The sequence below is a fragment of the Eurypyga helias genome, unplaced genomic scaffold (assembly GCF_000690775.1).
Source record: "Eurypyga helias isolate BGI_N326 unplaced genomic scaffold, ASM69077v1 scaffold7761, whole genome shotgun sequence".
Taxonomy (NCBI): domain Eukaryota; kingdom Metazoa; phylum Chordata; class Aves; order Eurypygiformes; family Eurypygidae; genus Eurypyga; species Eurypyga helias.
In genome coordinates, this window is record NW_010228944.1 from 1 (window position 1) to 25,279 (window position 25,279).

The window sequence follows — 25,279 nt, forward strand, 5'->3', positions numbered from 1 at the left end:
TCGTAGAAGGCCACCAAGTTAGTCTAGCTTATGCTCTTCTTTTTGCTAGATGAGACTAACTACCATCTCATGCCTAGTACTGGGAATTTTTCTTTAGTTGAGGCAATGCCTGCCTGCTCTTTGTGGAAGGTCTGTGGTTTTGTGCAGATTCAGGAGATGCCATCCATCCCAAAAGTCTGAACTGCATATTGTTTTCTGTAGGTTGGCAGGAGTCTTTCTCTGCCCTTCTGGTCTCAGAGACATGTATTACAGATACAGCTCTTTCCAGGTGATCTTAATTGTCCTTTATAATACGTTATTGCTCCAATTACGCAGCCACTCTGCTTCTTGAACAGTACTACACTTTGCCCTTGTATCTGATTGAGACAGGGAACATGCCCTTAGCACTGCTAACATGGGGCTGATAGATAGGAGGTTGGAAAAGCCAGATTACAGATACAAAAAATACCTGGCTGTGTGCAAAAGAATTCATCTATTCGATATATAAAAGCTGAACGTCGGGTCAGTGCGAGTGACTGTAGCATCTCTTTAAAGCTAATGGAGGGAAACCGCTAAGTCCAAGACCTATATTAGACACCTTTCTCAACCTGGAATAAAGTGCTCCTTCGCTGTGTCTGTTTCTCTCCCTGGACTGTAAAGGGAGCCTGGGGTCATTAGTTAGGATGAGGTTTGTAAACTGAGATAATATCTTTTATTAGACCAGCTGCTCTAAGTTGGAAAAATTAGACAAGCTTTTGGGCATATGAGCTCTTCTTCAGATCTGAAATAGGAGCAGGAGAGTTCAAAGTTAATTATAAGCTCTTTTCTGTTTATGTCCTTACACCATCATAGTTACAGCAAAGCAGCACAGAGATCACTGACTCAGATTTAGGCATCTAATTTTTAGGCATCTAAACGAAGCCAGAGGAACCAAGCCTGAGGTGCTTATTTGGGAGTTTGTGGACTTGCATTTCACGTGACACATCTTTCCTCTGGATGATTCTTCCAGTCCTGAGCTCTGAGCCAGCCCAGAGGGCTGGCAGCCTCTTCTGTTGGGGAGATGCTCATCTGCCATTGCGCTCTTAGCTTGGCTTCTCGCTGCTTCTGTGTTACATGTGAAGTCCTAACTCACATCGCAGCCAAGGGTGCTGTTACACACTTGTTACAACTTCTCTGGTGTTTTGGAAGAAATAACTTCCTGTATGCTATATATCTTTGCAGTGGAAGCCGTGTGGTAGGCTTGGAAGTTTGAATGTATTTGAGACTACTTCTGTCTGCAGGTTGGGTATGTTATTAGAAAGAGAGCTGATCTGGGAGCAAGAACCTTTCCTTGCATTATACCTAAGGAAAAATTGTTCCCCCGCTCTCCCTGCTGTCCCCACAGGTTGCTGTTACAGTCCCAGTGAGGACTGAGCTGCTCGCTTGCTCTCTAGTGAGCACCACAAAATCTGCTTTTCCCCTGATGCTTTTGGTTATTCTGGAGCTCCTGGCACCACTGGTGACTCAGTGCCACAGTCTCTTTAACAGGTTTTGAAAACTGGCTTATCTTAAATTTTCAGTCTGTTTCAGTTTCCTGAAAGACTGTCATCCTTTGATGTTTTCTCCCTGCATCAGCATCCCACCCTTTTTACCCCGGGCAGCCTTACTCACAGAGAAACCTTCTGGTATTGACTGGCTCTGATGCAACTGCTTTTCTGAAATGGAGATTTGCCAGCGCTGGCCTCAGCCCAGGACTGTGTATTTCGCGTTTCCTCAGAGGACCCATTGCTCTAAATAAAGAAGGACAGATGCAAAGCTTGTTTTGTAAAGCGTGTCAGAAGCTTCTGTTATTGCAAATTGCCTTTTCCACTGGGCATACTTGGATTTTAATTCAGGTGGTTCAATTCACTAATTCATGTGATTGAAATTACTTTTATCAATTATCTTTGAAGGGAGCAATGTACTAGTTCAGTAAAAGCTTTCTAGCTGAAGTGGATTTTTAATTCATTTAAATGGCATACTCATTTATTATCCATATATTGGTTTGCCAGGAGTTATCATAGCAATCTGACCACTTGGTTTGTCATGCTTTCAAAAAGGCTTAATTTTCTTTGCTATCCTTGATTTATCTGCAATATTACCAATATTTCAAAATAAGACCTTAAAGAACTAATTACTGGCTTGAATCTTTGCCCTTTACACTATTGTTTTCATTAGTAGTAAGTACTTTATAACTGCATAGAAGAGCTGATGACGTAAATAAGGTGGGTAAACAAAGGACACCTTACTGAGATAAAGTACTTGTCCAGTATCATAAAAAATATCTGAGAGAGCCCTAAGAATGAAATACCAGCTATTGAATTTCAGTGATGATCTACTTTAGGCTAATTTAAACAAAAATCTTAACGGGGTTTCCCCAAAGAAATCGACATACACAATTCTTATCTAGCCAAGCTTGCCAGGGCGCAAGGGCAGGATTCTCGGAGTTCAGCTGGTGTGAAAGTTGGCAGCTGGGTAAAAGGGAGAAGTACAAATTCTTGCTCCCATGGCAGGCAAGGCTGCAGGGTGGGCTCTGCTGTAAAGGCCGCAGCATGAGTTGCACGCAGCGGGTTTGGGTTTTAAAATGCCCTAATCCTGTCCACAGATTACCACTGTGCTGAAATCCCCTCTGGTTGAAAAGGACTTTTTCATCTATCATTTTGCAGAATTGGAGTTTGGTTAATCTGTAACCTACTTAATGCTATTCTCTTCTTATTTTTTCAGGAAAAAACCAAATTGTTTCCTAGTACCCCAGTGTGACTCTGAACCTGCCAAGTTTCAGCAAAAATAGCAATGGTTGCCATCTAAAATAAAAAAAATACAAAGACAGATTTATTTATTTTCTACTTGTTTATCACTGTGTCTATCTGAAATGGAGCTAAAAGAGACCCTGGTCAAACCGTCTCAGTGACTTTGCTGAGAAGGGGAAGGAATTTGTTGTCCTCCTAGGAAAAACTAGTTATTTTAGTGTTCTCATTTGAAATTAAGGCTGCCATATTACAAAAACAGAGCAATCTTGCAGATATTATACTTTCTTGCAGATAGTAATAACTCCTCTACTTTTGCTTTGGCATTTGATTATTGTTGTTATAATGGTCGATGTTAGTGATTTGTTCATTCTTTGTCTCTAAACATCTTTCATCAGATCGAATCCTTTCCTTAGCTGTACAGGTGTAAATGGGTGTTACTGAGCGCAAGTGAGTACTTGTTTAATTTAGCCCTTTCCCAATGTTAATCCTGACGTTGATGTCAGGTCCATTCTACATCTTAGTGTAAAAAACTGATAGATGATGGAAACACTTCTGTTGTAAGAAATGTGTGTGATAAAATACCCAGGTTTGCCAAAGGCAAATTAAGGTTGACATAACTACCCTTGGCAGTGTTTTCTTAATTACAATTGTCAGCTAACTTTCTTGGTTAACAGCACAGAATTTGGGTGCTTCTAAGTAGCGTTTGTATTCATTCAACTTAAAAAGCTAAAATAGGTTTTTGTCCAGGAAAGGTGTGTCCTTGCTGGTTAATGAATGTGCTGTATATAGTAAAAATTAGATGATAACATCTGTAAAATATGTAGACACCCTTGAAAATACTCATTGTCCTTTAAGCCAGAATTCCATCAGAGTCTTGGCAGGTCTGTTACAAAAAAAAAAAAAAAAAAATTGTTTTTCTTCTCATTCATTCAAGATCAAAACAATAAGAATTCCAAGTTTCTTTTTCTGGTATCAAAGTGAGACTGTCACTACTACAAACATGTTTCCTAATATGTCATTAATTTACCTATTAGTAGGAATCTAACAAGGTAAAGCTATAGAAAGGTGCATCATACAGCTCTTTTTAGATTAAATGGTTCCTAATAATTTTAACTATTGCCTGTACTCCTCAGAGAGAGACTTAGATCCTGATATATTTGTAGTGATGTGTCAAGAATGTAGTCATATGTCAAGAATGACAGCGCCAAGATTTAATTGATAGGAGTTTTTTTTTTTCAATGTCCAAACTGGCTAACAAAACTGTTCATACCTTTGCAGTGTGTTTTCTGCACAGAGGACTTAACCTGTTTTTTCCTAATTATTGCAGACAAGGCCTTAAAAGATCTGGTTCCTCAGAGAGCTGCACATTTGATACGGTAGTGTGCGATATTAGTGGAGTGTTCCTTGGTGTTGTTTAAAGGGATTATTAGGAAGTGAATAAATGGAGAGAATAGCACCAAAAGCTAAATCTGTATTCAAGAAATATTTTGAGTGCTACAATAAAATTAGCTAATGTTTCCAATTGAAAACTGAGATTTGAGTCTTCACACATGATTTTATACGGTGACAGTACCAGTAGAATATAACTGGATTTAATTCTTAGAAAATAGTCAAATAATTATTGGAGGGAACTCATTTTACAGTTTAAATTACTACAAGATTGTATTTGGATACTTTACACAAACAGCAGTATGAAAAGTAACACTAGTGTCCCAAATATCAATTTTTTTTTCTTCAAGAATAATCCTGGCCTACCGGTACACATGCTTGCTGACATCTGTATGCCGTTTTCATTTGACCAGGTTATTGCATCTTTTTGGTTTTGAAGCCTGTTTGAGAAAAGCACCACTTAAAGGCTCCACATTTATTACTCTGTTGTATTTGCTACTTAGAAAAGTAGAAATAGCTTTATTTATGTCTCCTTTCCCTCCTGCCTTTTTTCCTGTTTTGTTGTAACAGCAGCCCTTTGTGCAGTCAGCTGTAGTAGGGACTGACTTGCTCTGCCCCTTGCCATGTCCTGGCGTGATGTGACTGTCCTCCTGCCACTCAGCAAAGGCTTCCTCTCCTTTGCTGGTCCTTTCACCCATGCCAGGATTCCCCAGGCACGAGTAGCATGAGCAACTCTGTGTTGTCCTTGTTACTGTCTTTTCATCTCTGAAACAGGTCAGTTGGCATGTCAACATCTTAAACGTCCTCTGGCTGTAGCTGGATGCAAGAGGACAGATATTAGTGACTGCTGCAGCCGTTCGTATGAGCTCTGAGCAGTTGCAGTTGTGACTGTGGGCTGATGAAAAGAGGGTCCACGTGCAACAGATTTTCCTTCACTTTATTAATTTTTATCATATTGAGGGTATGTTCCTTAAAACTGGGTAGCTGAAGTGTTTCACAGTTACTGTGCAGGATACAACATGAAGAAGAGAAACACAGACTTAACCCAGTGTAGAGCCTTACCAAGTTAACCAACTAGTGCCTCAGCTGTATCTCCCAGTGCGTTTTCTTTACCTTGGATCAAATATTCATGCCTTTGCTGTTCCAGCTCGCAGAGGTCAGCTTGTCTCCCTTCATCATCCTCCTGGATGCTGGCAAAAGGCTGCTGCTCAGTACCCTCCTGTGGTAGCAGTTGCTGTCCCAGATGTGATGTTCCAGGAGAAAGGAATGAGTGGAGCCGCTGTTAACCAAATACGAGTGCATGGCTGGCCTTGAAACAGACAACTATAGAGAACATTTGCAGTGAAAATCACTGCAGGGTGGTTTTCCCTATTTTCTTTCAGATACTGTTTTTTGCAGATGTACAGCTTGACTCATTCCCTCTTGTAAGGCTTTTCACCATGTGGGTCTCCCAGAGCCTAAAGAGCTGCTACAGTTTAATTCCACGCTGAAATGTGCTGTACAGAGGAGGTGACCTTTCAAAGCTGAGATCTAAATCACTTATTTTGCTAAATGGCCATTCATTAAAATCCTCTGCAGCAGTGAACAGTGTTGAACTGTTTTGTTAACTTCACACTGCTCAGGACTCAGCCTTGCTGGATATAGGGATTTTTACTTGCTTTCCCAGCCTGTTGTTAGTCTGACTTCTTTTATCTCAAATGAGGCAAAGTAGAGGATTTCATACTTCCAGCTTTAGATGTGTGTGTATGTGCATAAATATATGTGCATGCGTTGCACAGAAATGTGTTCATCCGCAGTAACAGGTGGTGCTGGCAACACCTGTTCCTGGGGTCACTCAACACTCCAGTATGAAAACCCTAATTTTAGTTGCTTGTAACTTTTGTCAAACTTAAACATTTGGGTTGCATTGTTATGTGCCAGGTGTCTGCCTTAGGCTGATTTGGAGGAGGGGGTGCAGAGAGGAATTTATCACCAAAACTGTTCCTGCCAGTTCAGGGAGTAGAGGCCAGGGCACTAGTTTGCCTGTGCTGAAAACTGAACTATTGCTGGTTGAGATGTTCCAGCAGCTTCCCTCATCCAAAGCCAAAAGTTGCCATTGGAGACCCCTTGCACCTGGGCATGTCTTTTGCCAGCATCATGGAAATACACTGTTTTACTCAGAATGCACCTCTCTGGCTAAATTACGGGCTTGTGAAAATGTTTGTTGACAGCTGCCCACCAGGCTGGCTCCATCGTATGCAATTCCAAACATCCGTTGGTGACTGTTCGGATGCAAGATGCCCGTGAAGCAGCAGAGTAAGCCTTGGAGTGTGAGCATGGAGCAAAGCAGGGACACCGTTCCTCAGAGCAAATGCAAGCAGCTCGGCTTGTGCTTACAGGGCGTGAATAAATAGGAGGGAATGGCTGGCTGGTATCCAGAGGAACTGGTGGTGAAGGAAAGGAGCATTGGGCTGAGAGAGGTAGGATTGAAGGACACAGGGCTTTAAGAACTGCATGAGGAGAAATGCTGAGGAGACAGACCGGTGTGATAGGGCAAATAGACTGAGGAGGGATCGAGCACAGCTCCTGCCAGTCACTGACCACAGGATTTCTGTGGTCCCTGCCTAACCAGCTGAAACATTCCACTGATAATACCTCGCAGCTCCTCAAATGGGTGATTTACAGAGGAATACAACCTACCCTGCTGCCAGTGGCTCCCCTGTTTGAGTGTATACACCTGAACCTACTAATAAACGCTTAGGAGTCTGCATGGTTTCATCTGATTCTGTTTCAGGAGGCAGAGTTGTTCAGTTGACTTCAACATTTTCATTCTTTTTTCTCCTTTTTTTAGTATTTCTTAGCTTTTGCATACTCAAACTGCACTTGAAGGGTTATTATGTGTACATGCAAATCCCCTTGTAAATACTACAGTTGTTTCTTTCTGTATAATCTTTCTTTGGAATTTGTAATACGTTTGGAGCTCACAGTATGCAAAATCACACTAGTCAGTCAGTCATAGATACCACACTCTGTGGTTTTGTCTAGGTTACAAGAACATTTGAACAGACTGCTTATATTATTTTTAAATGTTGTCCTTTCTTGATCACTGTGGGAATTAGAAACAAACTGCCTGCTGCAAAATATTCTGTTTCATATTACTTAGCATTTTCCCTTAAAAATCTGAAGAAATGCCACAGAACCTGATCAAAGTTTAAAGTCAGCTTGTTATTGAATGATGATGATTTTTTTTTTATTATAGGTAAAGCCTCAGCCAAGAAACTGACAAAAAAGGTAAGCAAAATGTTCCTTTCCTTCTTCAAAAGAACGTGCATTCTTTCTGTTACCCAGCAAAAATAGATTTCTCTTTCAAAACTGGCTTTATATTTTCTTGTTTGTGTCTTGGAAGGAGGTAGATGCTGCACTGCTGTGTGTTGCCAAAGCTAAACCAGGACCGACCTTTTTTAGAGAGCTTGGTGATAAAGGTAACGAGCACTTTTGATACTGAAAAATACAACTTGCTTTTTATCTCATTATATGGTATGAATTGAATGTATTTTTAAAGAAGGTTTCATGGATTTGACTTCATCCCTGTCTAGCCAGTAGCTGACTCCTTGGCAAATCTCTCAGTTATGCAAGAGAGAGTAAAGAGGCAGGGCTGGGGAGTGAAAGCCTCCTGAGGTGCAGGAGGAGACATGAAAGAAATCAGAAAGCCTATTTGGAGAAGAGGAAGTGGCTAAAGGGATCTATAAATGCAGCGAAACTAAGAATGAAAATAAAAATTGTATCTATTTATGTAAAGTGGCATCCCTGATTCCAAGAGCAGTTGAACTTATTTCTCCCTGTTCAGGAGCTGGGTGGCCCTTCACAGTACCGACGTGCTTTGGTTTCTTTTCACTCAACATTTCCACCTCATATTGGGCTACATAAAGAGAAAACTCTGAGAGCTGGAATATTGTTTGTGTAACAACAGGGAATTAAAGAACACCGAATAAACATGTCATTAGCATAATTTAATTGAAGGGAGAAAACAAACAAGAGGATCAAGGAAACCAAATAGATAAGTAATTAACCATTTCACGAGTAACAAATACTGAGACGCCCAAACTAATGAGAAGGACTGACAGCATCTGTTCACAAACTTTCTGTATTGTAGCATTCAGCCTGAATCCCCTGTCCTGTGGACGTTTCTGGAAAATAAAGCTACCTTTGCACTGCTGCAGCCCCTTGGCAGGCATGAGCCACACACAGCAGATCCCCGGGCATGGCTGGCAGCTTGTGCGAGAGAGCAGTCCTCGATCTCAGCCTGCAGCGTTTCGCCTGCCCTTCGGCCTCGTAGCCTCTTCTGCATGCAGTTCCTTTCTTGCATCCTTGTGCAGACGTGGAGGGCTCTTCAGCTGGGTACCTTGCTTGTCAGGCCACTCCTGCAGGCCCCAGCATACCCCTGCAGCCCTGAAACATCTCTGAACGAGCTAAGCAATTTTTTCCTGTCCTAGGGAGGTCTGGATTTTGTATTGAATAGTCATTCCTTGACTTTTCAAACTACTAATTATTATGTGCTTTCCCAGAATTGGGTTTAAAGGATTCACAGTCTTTAATTCTTGGATATTCTTTCTCTGTCCCTGCTTTTTTAGGACCTTTCTTTTTCTGGTGGTTGGTGCTGCAAATCTCCAAAGCACTCTGCCTGGGAAAACAGGGAATCCACCGAGAGAAAATGAAAACATAGCAAAGCAGCACATCCCCCTTTCATTGCACCTCTCTCTCCCAGCTGACTGCTGGGCAAAAAGTGGGCTCAGTGAAATGCTCAGCCTGGCATCTTTTGCATTCTGGAAAAGGCACTGATCTCCCCTTGCTTAGGACCATGGGTCCGTATACTCTGTCCTTCAAAGGGAGTTGGAGTGACAGTTGGGAGTAGGAGCTGATGCAGGAACTTTCAGTGCAGTCAGTCATCCATGTGTCTCCACAGCACGGAGTTTTCGCAGGTTTTGGTCATGATGTCTCTTAGTGACTTTGATGCTTTTGCTTTAAGATGCATTGTTATTAAATATGTAAAATGTAAATATTTATGTATTAAAGACTGCTTTTACAAGTACTGGAATAATGAATCTACACCTGTTCCAGTGTTTAGCTGAGATTATTTTAACTACTTTCAGATTGTTATATAAATATCAAGTAGAGGGAAAAATGTCATCAGTCCCGTTTGTAAAACAGAATGCTAGGGAATTCTGCCTTCTAGTGGGCAGTTTTTAAATTCCCATCAAATTTTGTGGGTATTCTTATGATATATTTAGCAATAAAAATATTATACTGTCAGCATTTGCTATGAAGTTCGAGGGTAGAGATTTCCAGGGACGGGTAGGGAAGGTTCATATAGTGTTAAAAAATTACAGTATTTTGCCAATACAAACTGCACATATTGGCTGAAAGTATGCCGAGTCATTCAACGATATGTGAAGCTTTTAGCTTTTAAGATTTGTTTGGACATGAATATAATTTTCTATATTTTTTTTAATTTGTTTCATTACATCTTTTAATTTGAGGAACTTTGTAATGATAAAAAGAAAATTACTGAAATATTTTATTTACTTTATGGATAAGGTAAATTAGCCATTCACTACAGGTACTAAAAGGACAATAAAATTAAAAGAAGAATTTTTATGGAAATGAGTCCACAAGTTAAAAAATCTTAAATTATTTTAGTATAATCAGTCTTCCATAAAATGTGAGAAAGGTTGTTGTGGATTTGCTTTAGGGCACTGAGACATGTTTTAAAGAACAATCAAGACTCCTTTTTTTACATATTTTTATTATTTACCCTTTTATGAATTTCACTATAGTGACTTTTCAAGCAGTTTACGGGTCTGTGTCTTGCCCCTACCATTTCTTGCAAGGTTTATCTTTCCAGCCCTCTGCAATTCAAGTGAATAGAGATATCATGCTTCTCCCCTGAGCCAATAAGCAGCGTGTTGTCTTTAAATTCATCTTTTCTTTACATCCTACCATCGCCATATAAGTTTTGCTGATTCTTTTTGCAAAATTTTGTAAGGTATAATGTTCCCTGTCTACCCACATAGGTAAAACTCTCCAGGCACTCAGCATTTTGTATCTCATTTATTATGATTTTTTTTTCTCTGACTTTAATAAACATAATCTGCCATATTAATATCCTCTTAAATGCTTCGATTAAGATGTTTTTCTTAAGAGTGTACATCTCCTTTTTTGTATCCCAAGACTGGGGTCTCCTTGTTCTGCTTTATCTAGAATAAGCTGCTTGTCTTCACCTTCCAGGCCTTCCCTGGACTATCCCTGTGGAGCATATCCCCAGACAGCCGAGAGGCAGCCTCCCACTTCTCCTTGGCTGCTGATGCTGGCCTTCATCACTGACTGGTTAAATTTTCAGGCAGGGATCTTTGTGTTGATAGTGTTGCAGTCCACAACTGGGAGGTGTGTTCTGTAGAGGGTTGAAAAGTTAATTCCTTGTCTTTCTTTATATTCTTCTGCTGTGACACAAACAAAACAAAATTAGGGAGCAGAAATCTTGATCACTGCTCATCACACTATGTGGTTGATTTCTTTTCCTCACCTATTTGTTTCTATACGGTTTTTTGATCTTGTCTTATTTAGGTATATAATCTAAAAAAATGGGGTAGGAGTTCTTTCTCTGTTTGGTTGGTTTTGAATTTGCAGAAATCTTGGACACTTTGTCTAGGGGCATGATTCCAAGTTTTATTATTATGTAAATGCAATAGGGTTATTGCAATGGCAGTAACCCTAAAACTTGTAAGCAAAACTAGCTCTTTGAGATGAAAGTATTTTCTGTTACGACAATGTATTGTATGACTGTAGACCTGTGGTGATTGACACAATGATGCATGCTGGATAATAGGGAGAATAGCCCTACTTTCATGGACAGAAAATCTGAGATACAGAACCAGGGTGAGTTGGCAACAGGATCAGCATTAGAACTGTCTTTAGCTAAGACTTTTTCTCAGATTTTCAGACTCTTGCATTCAGAAATTTAATACTTCTAAACTCTGATGCTTAAAACTTAAAGTGTTAAGTCACTATCTGAGGTCAAATGCAAATGCTGTTGGCTCTGCATAGTAATTTATCAGAGGTTAATTGTTTATCACTGAAGTTTAAGTGGATTCCTTATCTATCTATTAACTAAATATAAATTATAAAAAATAGTTTATCTTTGCACAGATAGACATGTTTAAACTTCATTATTTTAAGCAGCTTCAGCATTATACAATGTTTAGCTCACAAGTTAAAAGTAGCTCAGTTATTTTGAAAAGTGATTTATAAAAAAGCCCTTTACATTTTTTCTCCAAACATTATGGCAGGGCAGATGGTTCAGATTCTGTTGCTTAACCACCCTCGTTCTGTGGGCTCTATCTTTAGCTTGTACGCTCTATTTTGACGCTATCACATCTTTCTGTTTGTTCAGGCTTTTCACTTAAGGCGGTATTTCAAAGGAAAACACTGGAATTTTCCTTCAAAAGGGGGGGAAAATACTTTCACCTTGTAGAAAGGACATGTTCCTATTTAAAAAAAAAATAGAGAAGCAGGCTCCTCTTGGCATGCGGCCCAGCAGTACTATCAGCACAATCTAGCAGCTTGGCAGCTTTGTGTGTTGCCATGTTCCCCTGGAGAATTAGAGGGAAACTGTTCCCCGCCTTCGCAAGCCTGCCAAAGGATGGAGGGACTTTGATCCTTCAGGGTAACGTTAGAGTAGTTCTCCTCCCAGGTACTAAATGTGACAAAGCACATTTAATTTATTTGCCTTTTATATAAACATTGAATGTTTTCAGTGAGAATCCAAAGATTTAGTGTAGGCCTTTTATTCATACCAAATAAACCTTACTTTCTTGATCAGACATGAACATCGATGAGTCCCTGGATAGGGAATTTTACCTTCAGAGCACTAAAAACAGAAGTAAAAACTTTATTAAATGATGTGGCTTACTTTAATAACTTATTTAATACGATGTTCAACTACATTTTTTGTATTTATAAGATTTGCTCTTTCAAATCTTGATATAAGGTTTTGGAGTTTTTGTGCAAGTCACTTTTTTAACTCTTTGATTTCAGGATTGATCTCCTATGCAGAGTACCTATTTTTGCTGACAATCCTTACGAGTAAGTATTATATATTTAAAATACATATGCATAAATACTCAGCTACTAACAGCTTTCCAGGAACTTTTTCTGATATGTTTTAACTTCTGAATTTCTACATTATAGTAAACCAGAAAGAACTATTGTATGTAGAATAATAAAGCATTAATATAAATGGATATAACTTTAATTGATTACAACTTACTTCCATAGTGTCATCATTGGTCCATAGCAGTACTTCAAAAATCGTTATCCCTGCACTATGGGATCAGAGGGATGAGAGAGACATTGGTCACAGGACCACGTAATAAGGGGAAAAAGAACGGAGGGGGGGAAATAAATAATTTTATCTTCTGGATAGTAGTTTTAGTCATTTTGGAGAATGAGATACTAAAATTGTAGGTCATGCAGTGGTGTAGAAATCTTGTGCCTGAAAGGTTGTTGCCTATTATTCGTGTGTTCAGATATGCAGTGGGTGATATACATAAACAGCAGATGTCCGCAGGGTCTTTTTTTTCTTTTGATTTTTACTTTTCCCCCCCCCCCCCCCCTATTTTCCTTTTGACTTTATTTCCTCCAAGTATTTTGCATGTATTCATGCCCACTCTTTTGCCTCCTTCCTTTATCAGACAGTTTTTAAAAAAATCTATTTGGTACTTGCTTTATCTGCAAACAGCAGGCTTTTTTTGTTTGTGTGTGGATGTGATCTTGGATTTTCTGGGTTTTCTCACCCATACTTACTCCGTGCCATGCTTGTCACCTCCCTATGCTGTTCTGATGAAGTGTAGGTGATGCTGGAAAATTTGAGATGTGTGCAATGAGCTTTAGGGAGTGAGACCCGTAGACGAGTGGTGAAGTGGTCCCCATGCATGTCCATGTAGTAGTCCACGTGCAGTCTTGTTTGACTGGCTTACACAGGTCTAACATTTTAAGCAAGGGACAAACCCAAGCATACTACATCTCATGCTGTCAGTGGATGAGGAAAGGAAAGATGGAAAGTCATTCTTATCCCAGTGGACTGTAGATGCCTGAGCCTCATCACTTCCATGGCTGTGAGGTACGTGACAGGGCTGAAACAAGTTGACAAGTTCTCCTTGCTCTAGAAATCCACTCAGTCACGGTGTAGTAAGAACAAGTAGTGTCAGCCTCCAGAGTCCAGTCTTCACAGACAACGACTGTTGGTACACACCTCTCGCACAGTTTCATAGACCTTTTACAATTTACGTCATTTCTCAGGAGAACTGCATCGATTCCTACTAGGAACTTCAACTGGTACACAGTATCACATAGTATATATATTCATATAACATCTTTACTCTACAAATACACTGTTTCACCAGTAGGAACTGCCCAGTGCAACACACAACTTGAATGTGAATTACACCATATGTTCAAATGCTTTTTAAAATCAGAAATAATAAGAGAGCCTAGCCCAGTTTGAAAGCTGATTTAAAAATATTTGTTGCAACTCAAAGAACAGGTTTGTTTTTTAAAAAGCACAACCATGTTATACCTTCAGGAGAATACCTTAATTAAAGTTGCAGAAATAGATGCCCAAGATTCTATTTCTTTAAAAAATCTGTGGCAGCTGAAAGTAAATTCATGCGGATTTATTGGCTGAAACAATTAGAAGATTGAAGCAGAATCAGGGCAAGTTGTTCCACTTCTCCAGACAATCAGGTAACATTATTTTTCACAGAATTTATATAGGAATGTATTGAACTGCAAAAACAAAGGCGCCTTTTGATGCAGGATAAAAATGCCGTGCTAATGTCGCTGCTTTGGTTACACAGAGGGTTATCATACCGATCGGTTTGAAAGCAAATGTCAACAAGTGTTAGTGCCTTTATCTTTGCCTAACAAGTATTCCATGTCAGTCAGCCCCCAGTTACACAACCTGTCTCTCTCACTAGTGAGAATTAGTGTGAAATTTCTTAAAGCAGCCATTAATATTTGAATGACGACTTCTAAGTCACCAAGAGAGCAAGAGGGAAACAAGAGGAGAGTCACCAGGTTCCCACAGCCCCAGTTCCAGGACACTGCTTACCAGACCACGCTGCCTGTCATACAAAAGCAGCATCTCTAACAACACTAAACTTGAAAATATAATTTTACAGCAGACAAAAGCTTTATTTTGTTCCCTGTGATCCCCTTTTTTCTGTGTGCGTAGTATCATCATTATCTTTTTTCTTCCAGTGCAGTACTGAATTTCATTTCCAGCAATTGGTTAATGGAGCTTCTGGTGAAGCAACCCAGGACCTGAAATTGTCACCGTGACACGAAGCTTCTTTTCAATTAGCCAGTCACACAAGCTGACAGCTTGGTCAGAGTAGGAACGGTTGCAGGGGAAGCACCTAAGTCTAACCTGCATTCACAGCTAAGATGAAACTCTTCTGTTCAGATTTTGGAATTTTGCCTGATTCTGATTAAATACAAATATATCTGAGGTAGTCTCTGAACTATGCTTATTTTACGAACACATACCTTTGGGGTTACATCATACCAGATAAGTATGTCATCTCTGAACAGTATAAGCAGCTTTAGGTCCTACATTTTCAGTAACAACTCTCTTATCTGAAAATTGTGACACAGATGGTATGAATTACTATTAAATACATCAATTACTTTTATTCTCTAAATATGTTATAGGTTAGGCTCTTCTTGCTTTTGCACTAGTAACACAAACATAGCATGTGACATTTCCATGTCAAGGAAGCCAGCCTTGATTATTACAGCCCAGTTGCCAGGGAAGGACTCCACTATGCAGATTGCAATGGTATTTATAAAATATCCCTGCTTCACAGCGTTGATCCTAGACAGTCTGCTGAGACTGTTGGCTACTGAAGATGTAGTTATTTCTAAAACGTAAAAAATAGTACTTTCTTTAACTATCTTGTTATCACTTAAAAGGAATGGGATATTTCTTTAACTTTTTCCATTTGCAGAAAGATGCTATTAAAAAAAAGGCAATACTTAAAACTTTACAGGATGGAACTGGAAGAATATATTTCCAAAAGAAAAACTCTGAAGGCATTAGAATTTTTTAGAGATACTGCTTCACCACCCTCATGAGTCCAAAATTGTTCTTGGCAACATGAGTATATTGTAGAGACAGTAAGTCCATGGTTTTCCTATTAATGCCTGACTTGACTGGGTTGTGGAATTAATTCACCTGCTCCAGAAATTACTGGGATAAGTGCTTGCTACTGCAGTGAACTGTAACTACATTTCAGCGGCATGCTGCTCCTGTGTGGGCTTGCTAATGAGCAAGGCCACCTCCTGTAAGCAAAGTAAGATCAGGAAATTGTGGGAAGGAGCTCAGAACACGCCGTGTTTTTATAGCACCCGCAAGACTCAGAACTCATTACATTTTTTGTGTTGAAAAGAAACATCTACTTGGTGAAGGAAATGCAGGGGAAAATTGTATAAAATTCCTGAAAAATCAGCTTGATGGGAGTCATACAAAACATGCTTTTGTCCAAAATGGCCAGAAAGAGTGGTTTATTACTTCTCAGTAACATTTGAGTACATTGTTTAGGGGGGGAGGCAAAGGGAAGTTAAAAAAGGCCTGGGCTAACACAGCAGGATCAGGAGCTGAGAGAGCTGGCCGCAATTACAAGATCAGTCTGTTTGCTAGGGAAGACTAGGGAAGACTGCAAATACTGGTATACAGTATTGCATGCAAGAGGTACCTGAGGAGTACCTGAGGACTACTGCTCTTTACCACAGTTTGGGAGTAATTATTGGTTTCTCAAGGCACTTTACAGTCTTCCCACTTGAAAAGGAGCTCTAATAAACAAGGCAGAACTAGACTTTAGAAGTGATATGGGATGGTGGGGACATCAATAGAGAATATCTAAGACTAGGACAGGAAAACATACATTATTTTCACAGTCATTGGGTTCACATGGACATTTGTGACTCTACTTAGGCACTGCTGGCATTTCTTTCTTTGACATTGCATTAATTAGCCCTTGAAATGGTAGTAAAAAGGTGTTTAAAATTTTACTTATGCTGGAGGAGGTACATGTGGTTTACTGGAAATATCATGTACATGCATAACAATGCAGAACTGAACCGTAGGCAATACTCCTTTTGCATTAAATTTTAAGTACATGCGCGTGTGTGTTTACAATAAAGTTCTTTCACAATTTGTTGCAGAACCCCAGACTGGATTTCAGATTGCCTTTAAAATGTTGGATACAGATGGCAACGAACAAGTTGAAAAGAAAGAATTCTTTAAGGTACGTGTATTAATATGCATATTAATTTTAAAACATTCAGATAGTTCTGTGGGTTATAGTGGCTAAACGAAGATTCATTAAAATATTCAAGCCTATTTTCAATCCAATCTATGATCATATACTTAACTGAAATACTTTATATGAAAGGAGCACGTACCAAGACATTGGTATGGAAATACTTCTTATATTTGAATCTATTTTTATAAATGTTACCTTTGACTTGTATTTAAAAATCCATTACTGGGAAGGTAAGAATTGGTGTACATCCCTTAATCCCATGAGCTAATTTAAATAATCATCTGGAAAAGTCTTTTATTTTCTCTCTAGAGAACCACAGAATCTAAAACTTATAAAGATGCACCTGTTGATAGAGAAATTACCAAGAATTTATTTACATGTACTTTCATAGCCTTAAACTCTGAATTAATGATAAAGTTAGCATGTTTTGCACTGATAGCCATTTTTTCAGTGAATTGTCTCTTAGCAAGATTACAACTGATAAGTTGTGCTTAAATATATTCTAAAATATTTTTAAATACTTCATGACTTTGTAGTACTATTTAAATTACACTTGAAATTAGACCATTTTCTAAGACAGTGTTCCCAGAAGCACCTGAGTCTGCAGACACCCTGCACTCCCCCTGCACTCATTTGTTGCTACACAAAATCTTTTAAGCTTGAAGAATTTGCTCTATTAAAATGTTAGAATCATAGAATTGTTTTGGTTGGAAAAGGCCTTTAAGACCATAGAGTCCAACTGTCAACCTAACCCTGCCAAGTCTACCCTAAACCATGTCCCTAAGCACCACATCAACTCGTCTCTTAAATACCTCCAGGGATGGTGACTCCAGCACTTCACTGGGCAGCCCGTTCCAACACCTGACCCCCCTTTCAGGGAAGAATTTTTTCCTAGTATCCAGTCTAAACCTCCCCTTGCACAACTTGAGGCCATTTAATGTTGCTGCTGATTAAAAAGAAATCAAATTCTATCTGAAGCCTTAATTTTTAACCTACTAAACCTGGTACAATGCCAGTTAAGTGTTACTAGCGTAACAGTGCCCTGATCACTGAAATATGTCTGTTGTGGCTGTACTGTTCACCTACAAAACCATATGTTACAGGGGAAAGTAGGTCTATGGACACAAGTGGATGTGTCCAGCCTGCAGTGCTTCTGCAGCAAAATGGCATGTTAGCAGTACTTCCTTTAAATCAGTATTGTGTCAGTTAAACAAATAGGGAGATCTGCCAGAAATACAACGCAGTTCTCTTTGGGAGATGTACAGTATGACATATATTTAATCTCCACTACCCTTTTCAGGTAATTGTAATTGAATCGGCCAGTATGAACAACAGAAATTCATCAAATGTAGAGGTGAAAACATGACACAAATCTTTAAAAATAACTTGTTTCCTGTAAAGGCAATCAGATTAAATGGAAATTATTCTAATTAGATTGTTACTTTGCATTTCCTTTATGGGCTGTATTGTTAAATAAATACAGAGAAGTAAAATAAACCCTTTTAAATTGCAGTGTCAACTCACAAGAATCATTGCTTTTAGAGAAGTCCCACAGTGCTTGCTATGCAAGCTACTCAAAAGTTGAGTTTTCTTACATGACTGTTTACGTAACATTTATAAGCAGTGACTGTTTTAAAGTAAAAATTGATTTTTATAGGCTAGGTTTAAAAATAAAATTTTTGGAATGTAAGAATATGAAAAGATGTGTGTGCATTAATCGCTGTATACTCTAGTTTGTATGCATCACAGAAAGCTTCTGTATATCAAATAGATCAGTAAATTGTGTGGCTAATCTGTCTCTTGTCCCAGTTGGCATCTCAGAAAAATAGATCTGAACTCTCCTATTAGTTATTTCCACACTGTATTTGTCAATAATAACAGGAAAAATATGTAAGGAAGGGCAGTGGAAAAGAGAAGCAAAGAAGCAGTAATTAGGAGGCAGTTACTGTAAGCAGCATGGGATGGGAAATTTGGTACTTCATTCTCTTGCTTAGTCACCTCTACTGATTAGACATCTGTGTACGTCTAAGTTATCTGTTGATCTAGACTGTAAATTCTTTGTGGGAAGAACTTTGCCTTTTTGTTTGCAAAATGTCCCTCATTCTTTGAATTGTCTGTATCTCCACTCTTACGTGTTACTGGATAAACAAGCACAACATGTGTCACGTGAATCATTCAGAAAGGGGAGAAGGGTGACAAACAGACTCTGCAACCCAAGTCCTTAGTGCCTGCAGCACGTGATGGAGATAGGCTGTTCAGACCTGTATGGGTCAGACACTGAAGGAGTATCAAATGCAGGATCTCCCAGTAGATTCAGTGCTCTTCACTAAAAAATGAATGTTCAGGAAACGAGATCTTGAATCAAGATTTCCTACAACAAGGCCAAGTGCAAGGTCCAGCACCTGGGTCGGGGCAATCCCACGCACAAGTACAGGCTGGGTGGAGAAGGACTTGGGGGTACTGGTGGATGAAAAGCCCAGAAAGCCATCCTGTATCCTGGGCTGTATCGGAAGTGTGGCCAGCAGGTCGAGGGAGGGGATTCTCCCCCTCTACTCTGCTCTTGTGAAACCCCACCTGGAGTGCTGCGTCCAGCTGTGGAGCCCTCAACATCAGAAGGATATAGACCGGTTGGAGCAAGTCCAGAGGAGGCCACGAAGATGCTCCGAGGGCTGGAGCACCTCTGCTATGGGGACAGGCTGAGAGAGTTGGGCTTGTTCAGCCTGGAGAAGAGAAGGCTCCGGGGAGACCTTATAGCACCTTCCAGTACCTGAAGGGGCCGAAAAGGGACTTTTTACAAGGGCCTGTAGTGACAGGACAAAGGATAACAGGTTTAAATTGAAAGCGTGGAGGTTTAGATTGGATATCAGGAAGAAATTCTTCCTGGAGAGGGTGGTGAAGCACTGGAACAGGTTGCCCAGAGAAGCTGTGGATGCCCCATCCCTGGATGTCTTCAAGGCCAGGCTGGACGAGGCTTTGAGCAACCTGGTCTAGTGGAAGTTGTCCCTGCCCATGGCAGGGGGGTTGGAACTAGATGGTCTTTAAGGTCCCTTCCAACCTAAACCATTCTGTGATTGAATGCAATTCCATGTTTTGAGGGAGATAGTTTATCTTGTCCTCCATCGCCTTTCTGTTTCCGTGCACATTTTCCTCCTTTCCAGTAGGAATTAAAAGTCTGTCCCTTCCCAGGGACAAAATTCTGTTCTTTTTTTTCCCTACTTCTTTGTATTTAACCCAGTCTATTTTTAATTTCTGCTTTATCCGTTTTTCAGTGGTAAACTTTCACAATACAAGAGAAATTTCAGTTTTAGTGCCCAGAATCACAGCCATGTGGTTTTGAGATGGGCACCCTCAATGTTTTGTTGCTTCGGCCTGCAATGCCAGGGTGAAGAAGACATGGTAGAAATGGCGTGTTCACAGATGTTAGCTTCCATCTTTTAATCAGCCCCTGCCAGAGGACAAAGAATTGTTTTTCAGAGACATATTATCTGCATCTTTATGAGGACAGTAAGGTACTTCTGTGAACTCTGCTTTTGCAGAGATGTTCACATGAGACTTGGTGAGGGGGATTTCCAGACGTGCACATAATAACCCATGCACATTAATCTGAGACCTCCCATCAAGAATAAGGCTACTAAAGATCCCAAAATCCCCAGCAAGTGAGGAATTTCCCTAACTCTGTCCTGATGAAAGATTTCTGAGTGAAGTTAATGACAGTTCAAACTGTTGGGATTGGAGGTAGCGTAACTGATAGTACATACAAGAGCTATGTGATTTAGACTTTCTAAATAGACCGTTTCTATACACTTGTCCTGGACAGCAGATAGACAATAAACTCGTAGAGGTTGATCTAGGGCTGAATGAGCCAGCACCAGGCACTGTCAGCACTTGTGGTGGTTTGGTACAGAACACCACTGGAGTTCTGAAACATCCACAAGCACTAACTTAAACAGGAAGATATAAGATTTTTTTTTAAAGACTGACATAGCCTTTCTGCCAGCTCCTGTCTTCTTCAGAAAAGATTACTTTTTCATATGTCTTTAGTAGAGAGGCATCAGTTGTGCGTAATAGGTCTCATTAACTTTGAATTAGCCATTAGTATCTTCCAGTGATGAACAGATATAAATATTAAATACAGATAAATGTCACATGGAACAGTTGAGTATTGGAGTCTGTTTCTCAAGGGCAGAATTATTCTCCCTCTGTGAGTAGTTGCTACACTGTGCTGGAAAAAATCTGCAAACTACTGGAAATAGTTTGAAGCCCTATAAGGATTTATATACAGTGTAAGAAAACAATAAAGTAAATCTTCCAGAACACTCTTAAAAAAAAATGATGCTTTAGTAGTCTCTGCAGGTTTGTTTAAGAGTCATTTAAAAACAAAATCCAAAAGAAAAAAAGAAATCTCTTGTTTGGAAACTATTTGCAGTTGTATTTTTTTTGTGTGAGCAAAAGATGTATTTTTCAGGTTAAAAAACTTGAAATTTTCAGTGAGAATATGGACAAGCAGTTGTTGTTTTATTCAGAGCTCTGTATTGCTATTTTGCCATGGAGAAATTCGTAATGTTTTTACTGTACTAGTCAATTGTTTCATAAGTGATCAAAAATTTTTAAAAAATGGAGAAACTTGGAAGAACTGGTACGGTTTAATTGTCTTATTACAGTACTTATTTTTATAAATACTATTAAGGTATGCCATTTAAAAATAATAATAGAAAGTAACTATTCTGAGGAACTCAAAAACTGAGGCTAAAAAAAAAAAAAGAGGTGAAAAAGAAACAAAAACAAAAGAGGTGAATTAGTCCAAATTTGAAGGCCTTTGGCAATGTGAACAGTTAGCAGTTTTTTCCTACTGACTACTTAGAATCCCAAATTGCTTCTCTGAACAAATAACAAAAAAAATAGTAGAAAATAAAGCCCTAAGAAGTGATTTGAAAACTTCACAAAATAATGGCTGTGCAAATTTGGTAATTGATTTTTTCCCAGTTTTGACGGGCAGGGTGAGGAATCGCTCAGAAACGTTTGAGAAGCAAACCAGCAGCTTCGAAAACCCTGAGCTTTAAAAGCATTTTTCCTAAAATCTCCAAATCCAGAGCGCTCGGTGTTAAGTCTATATCTATATCTGAAATGTACTAAGTCCCTTGCTCTTTCATTTTTGCTGTCCATTTGAGGATTCATGCAAATGTCTGTGAAAGGTAGGTATACCTTGTGCTATGTTAAATCACTCATTCTTGTGGCAGTGTTGACCTCCTAAGCTAAAATACAATCAAAGAAACCTCACAGCTGAGATATGCTTAAGGTGCTGCAAATTAATGCACTTTCTATATTACCTTAAAGCTCTACTTGGGACAGTGGAATTTATGTTTTTTAATGTCCTCTTTGCTAACACATTCAAGATTCATTTATTTTTGGATGGAGGGGAAACTCAAACGACATTCTCCTTAATGCCAGTTCTGAAAATACATTTGTTTATTTAATTAAATTATTCTTTGTTGTTAGTTGTATAGTAGCTCATTTGAACAGGTATGTTTTTCATGTCTAGAAGATCATGTCTGTAGCAGAACTCTGTAGAGCTGTCTCGGAGGACAGCATGAAAATCACAGGATAATTTTTATTTCTCTAATGACCCTTTATGCCATACCCCTGAGTTTCAAAATCTTATGGAGTGAATGCTAAGCTTTACTGCAAGAAAATCTCTAAAAATAGAGTTGCAAGAGATGGATTTATATGCTCTGCTTGGCTGCATTAACCACAGTAGATAAGACATTCCTGGGAAAAAGTGTGCCTGAATAGCAAAATATCCTTAGTTATGTAAACATTTTGTCATGACTACAATAACCTTGCAAAAAACATAGTGACTTCATTCTTTAGAAAATATGAAATTAAGCAAGTGTCTGAAAAAGGAGACTCTTATAAGACCCAATTTGTAATTTTCCTGTATTTTTTTCATGTTTTAACAAACACAGCTACAGAGAATCATTGGGAAGGAAGATGATTTGAAAACATCTGGAGATGAAACAGTATCTCGGGTATGAAACAGATACATTTTTCTTTACAAAAGCATTGTCATGTTTTCAGATACATATGTAAGCATCAGTATTAGTGCATTAATTAAATGAAAGTGAGTGGTTTGTCAGGTACTTGCCAACTGGGAAAGAAAAACATTTGTAATTTCTGTTCTATTTATTAAAATCTCAGAAGAAACTCTTTATTGCCATCTGAGAAAATAAGGCTTTCCAAATACAAATTGATACCTTAAACGTACCTATGTGCTGCTGTTGCAGTAGTATCAGCTTATTCTGAGTTGGTGTGAAATGTAATCGCTGTCATTGAGGTGACAGAGGCAAGGATTACTTTACTTATGTCCACTTCCAGAAAGAAATGGCTGAGATGCAGACCAGAAGAAGCAATTTTAGTGTATCATCTTCCAACTGGATTAGAAGTTTCACTGTATTGCAGACCATTAGCAAATGGCAAATAGAGCTCGTCAGTGGAGGGAGCAGGTAAGTTCCTGCTCCCTTCTGGCTCTTTTCACCTGAATTGCCTGCAATGCTACAGGCTTGGGGACGAGTGTCTGGAAAGCTGCCCGGCAGAAAAGGACCCAGGGCTGTTTGTGGACAGCAGCTGAATATGAGCCAACAGTGTGCCCAGGTGGCCAAGAAGGCCAGTGGCACCCTGGCCAGCATCAAGAATTGTGTGGCCAGCAGGACTAGGGCAGGGATTGTCCCCCTGTACTGGGCACTGGTGAGGCCACACCTTGAATCCTGTGTTCAGTTTTGGGCCCCTCACTACAAGGAAGACACTGAGGTGCTGGAGCGTGTCCATAGAAGGGAACGGAGCTGTGGAAGGGTGTGAAGCACAGGTCCCGTGAGGAGCAGCTGAGGGAGCTGGGGGTGTTCAGCCTGGAGAAGAGGAGGCTCAGGGGAGACCTGAAATAGCCAGCTCCCTGAAAGGAGGTTGTAGAGAGGTGAGTGTTGGTCTCTTCTCCGAAGTGACAAGTGACAGGACAAGAGGAAAGGGCCTCAAATTGTGCCAGGGGAGGTTTAGATTGGATGTTATGAAAAAAGTCTTCACTGAAAGGTTTGTCAGGCATTGAAAGGGGCTGCCCAGGGAGGTGGTTGAGTCACCAACACTGGGGATAATTAAGAGACATGTAGATGTGGTGCTTAGGGATATGGTATATTGATGGATTTGGCAGTTTTAGGTTAATGGTTGGACTCTGTGATCTTAAATGTCTTTTCCAGCCAAAACAACTCTATCATTCTATGGATCCTGCCAGTGTAACCTACCTTCTTCCCTGAGTGGAGTCTTTGGTAGCTGCCATCTCTTCTTCAGTCTGTAGTTAGCACAGAGACAAAATACTCTGTAGCCTGGATGAGATTGAGTGAGACTGAAAACAGAGATCAAGTCCTGAGCATACTCCTCAGAAGGCACTGATGAGCCAGGGCAAAAGGAGGGGAGGCTACAGATGGGTTATCTCTAGCTATTAGATAAGGCACTGCTTACATCAGCAGCACTACTTCTGTTGCATGCTTAAATTGGATAGTGTCGCTGAAGAATATTTTTCTCACCACAAACTTGCTTTCAGTTGTAAACTGAAAGTGGGTAGTCAGGCATGGGCCAGCAAGTGCTCATGTTGGAAGCGTTCAATAAGAAATTTATACAGGGCTCTGCTTTATAAATCTGTCGTGCATCAGCAATTTCTACAAAGAGTTGGTCCAGCTCGTGTTCTTTACTTTTTCACCTGCCTGGGGAAAAAATGGAAGTGGCAGTATTGCTAACACCTTTAGTTTTCACTAGGCATGAACAAAAACTGTCTTCAGATACATAAAGCTTTTGCTCCCTCAGTATGCATCCAGAGTTCTGTTAAGAATTGTTTGACTAACTAACAACCATCTCCTTTCTTGAATCTTTTCATCAGTCACCAGATTAAAATATCTGGGATTAATAGGGTTGTCTGCTCCTCAAAACCAATTTGAATTGAGACTTAACTGCCATGACAGTGAAAGAAAAAGGATCTTTATTCTGCATGAATGCACAGCTGCAGTATAAAATTTCCAGAGAAACTTTGATACAGTTGGACAGATATAGTTATAAACACATAAGCTTATTGGGGGCTAATTAAATGCCTGAGCCCGAATGTCTCTGTTTTGTCTTCAAATTTTGTGTTCAGGATTCTTCATTGAAAAAAATTTCAAGTTATTGTAATCAGAAAATATTATTTAATACAGTTTCTTAGCAGACTATAAATGGAATTATAAAAAGAAGAATTAAACAGCTCTGGGGACTACAGCTATCTTGAAATTCTTCTGGTCTCTTCATTTCGATTTGGCAAGGTCCAAATTATCGCTTCTTCAAATTTTTATTTTCTTTTCTGTCTCTGTCTCTCACAAAAGAAGTTGATTATAAGCAGTGAATCTGACTACACAATGTAGTCATTGCGTATGTTTTTACCCCTTAGTTTTAATAATTATAGCAGTCATAATATTACTTTAAAGCAAAGCAGGTAAAACAAAAATACGTTTTTTAAATTGACTGTCTTCTTTGAAAACTGACACTGCAACAGAAGTTTGATGTTTGGGATGGTTCTTTATTTCCACAACACTTTCACAATTTGCATATGAGTTTACTGTTTTTTCAAAGTATTCCCAGTCTGATACCTGGTGGAAAATCACAGAACCATAGAATGGTTTGGGTTGGAAGGGACTTTAAAGACCATCTAGTTCCAACCCCTCTGCCATGGGCAGGGACACCTTCCACTAGACCAGGTAAGTTAGAAAGGGTAGT

General features: G+C 39.5%; 1 protein-coding gene across 1 annotated transcript in view; it reads left to right on the forward strand.

The window, feature by feature from the left end:
- The first annotated feature begins 6,412 nt into the window (after window positions 1-6,412).
- The window catches only part of MICU2 (mitochondrial calcium uptake 2), a 38,795-nt gene continuing 19,928 nt past the window's right edge, over window positions 6,413-25,279 (forward strand). Inside the window, exons 1-6 of the mRNA XM_010160212.1 lie at window positions 6,413-6,431; window positions 7,375-7,406; window positions 7,522-7,597; window positions 12,207-12,254; window positions 16,395-16,477; window positions 22,459-22,521. Coding sequence (XP_010158514.1) covers window positions 6,413-6,431; window positions 7,375-7,406; window positions 7,522-7,597; window positions 12,207-12,254; window positions 16,395-16,477; window positions 22,459-22,521 — 321 coding nt within the window. The remainder of the gene's footprint in view (window positions 6,432-7,374; window positions 7,407-7,521; window positions 7,598-12,206; window positions 12,255-16,394; window positions 16,478-22,458; window positions 22,522-25,279) is intronic.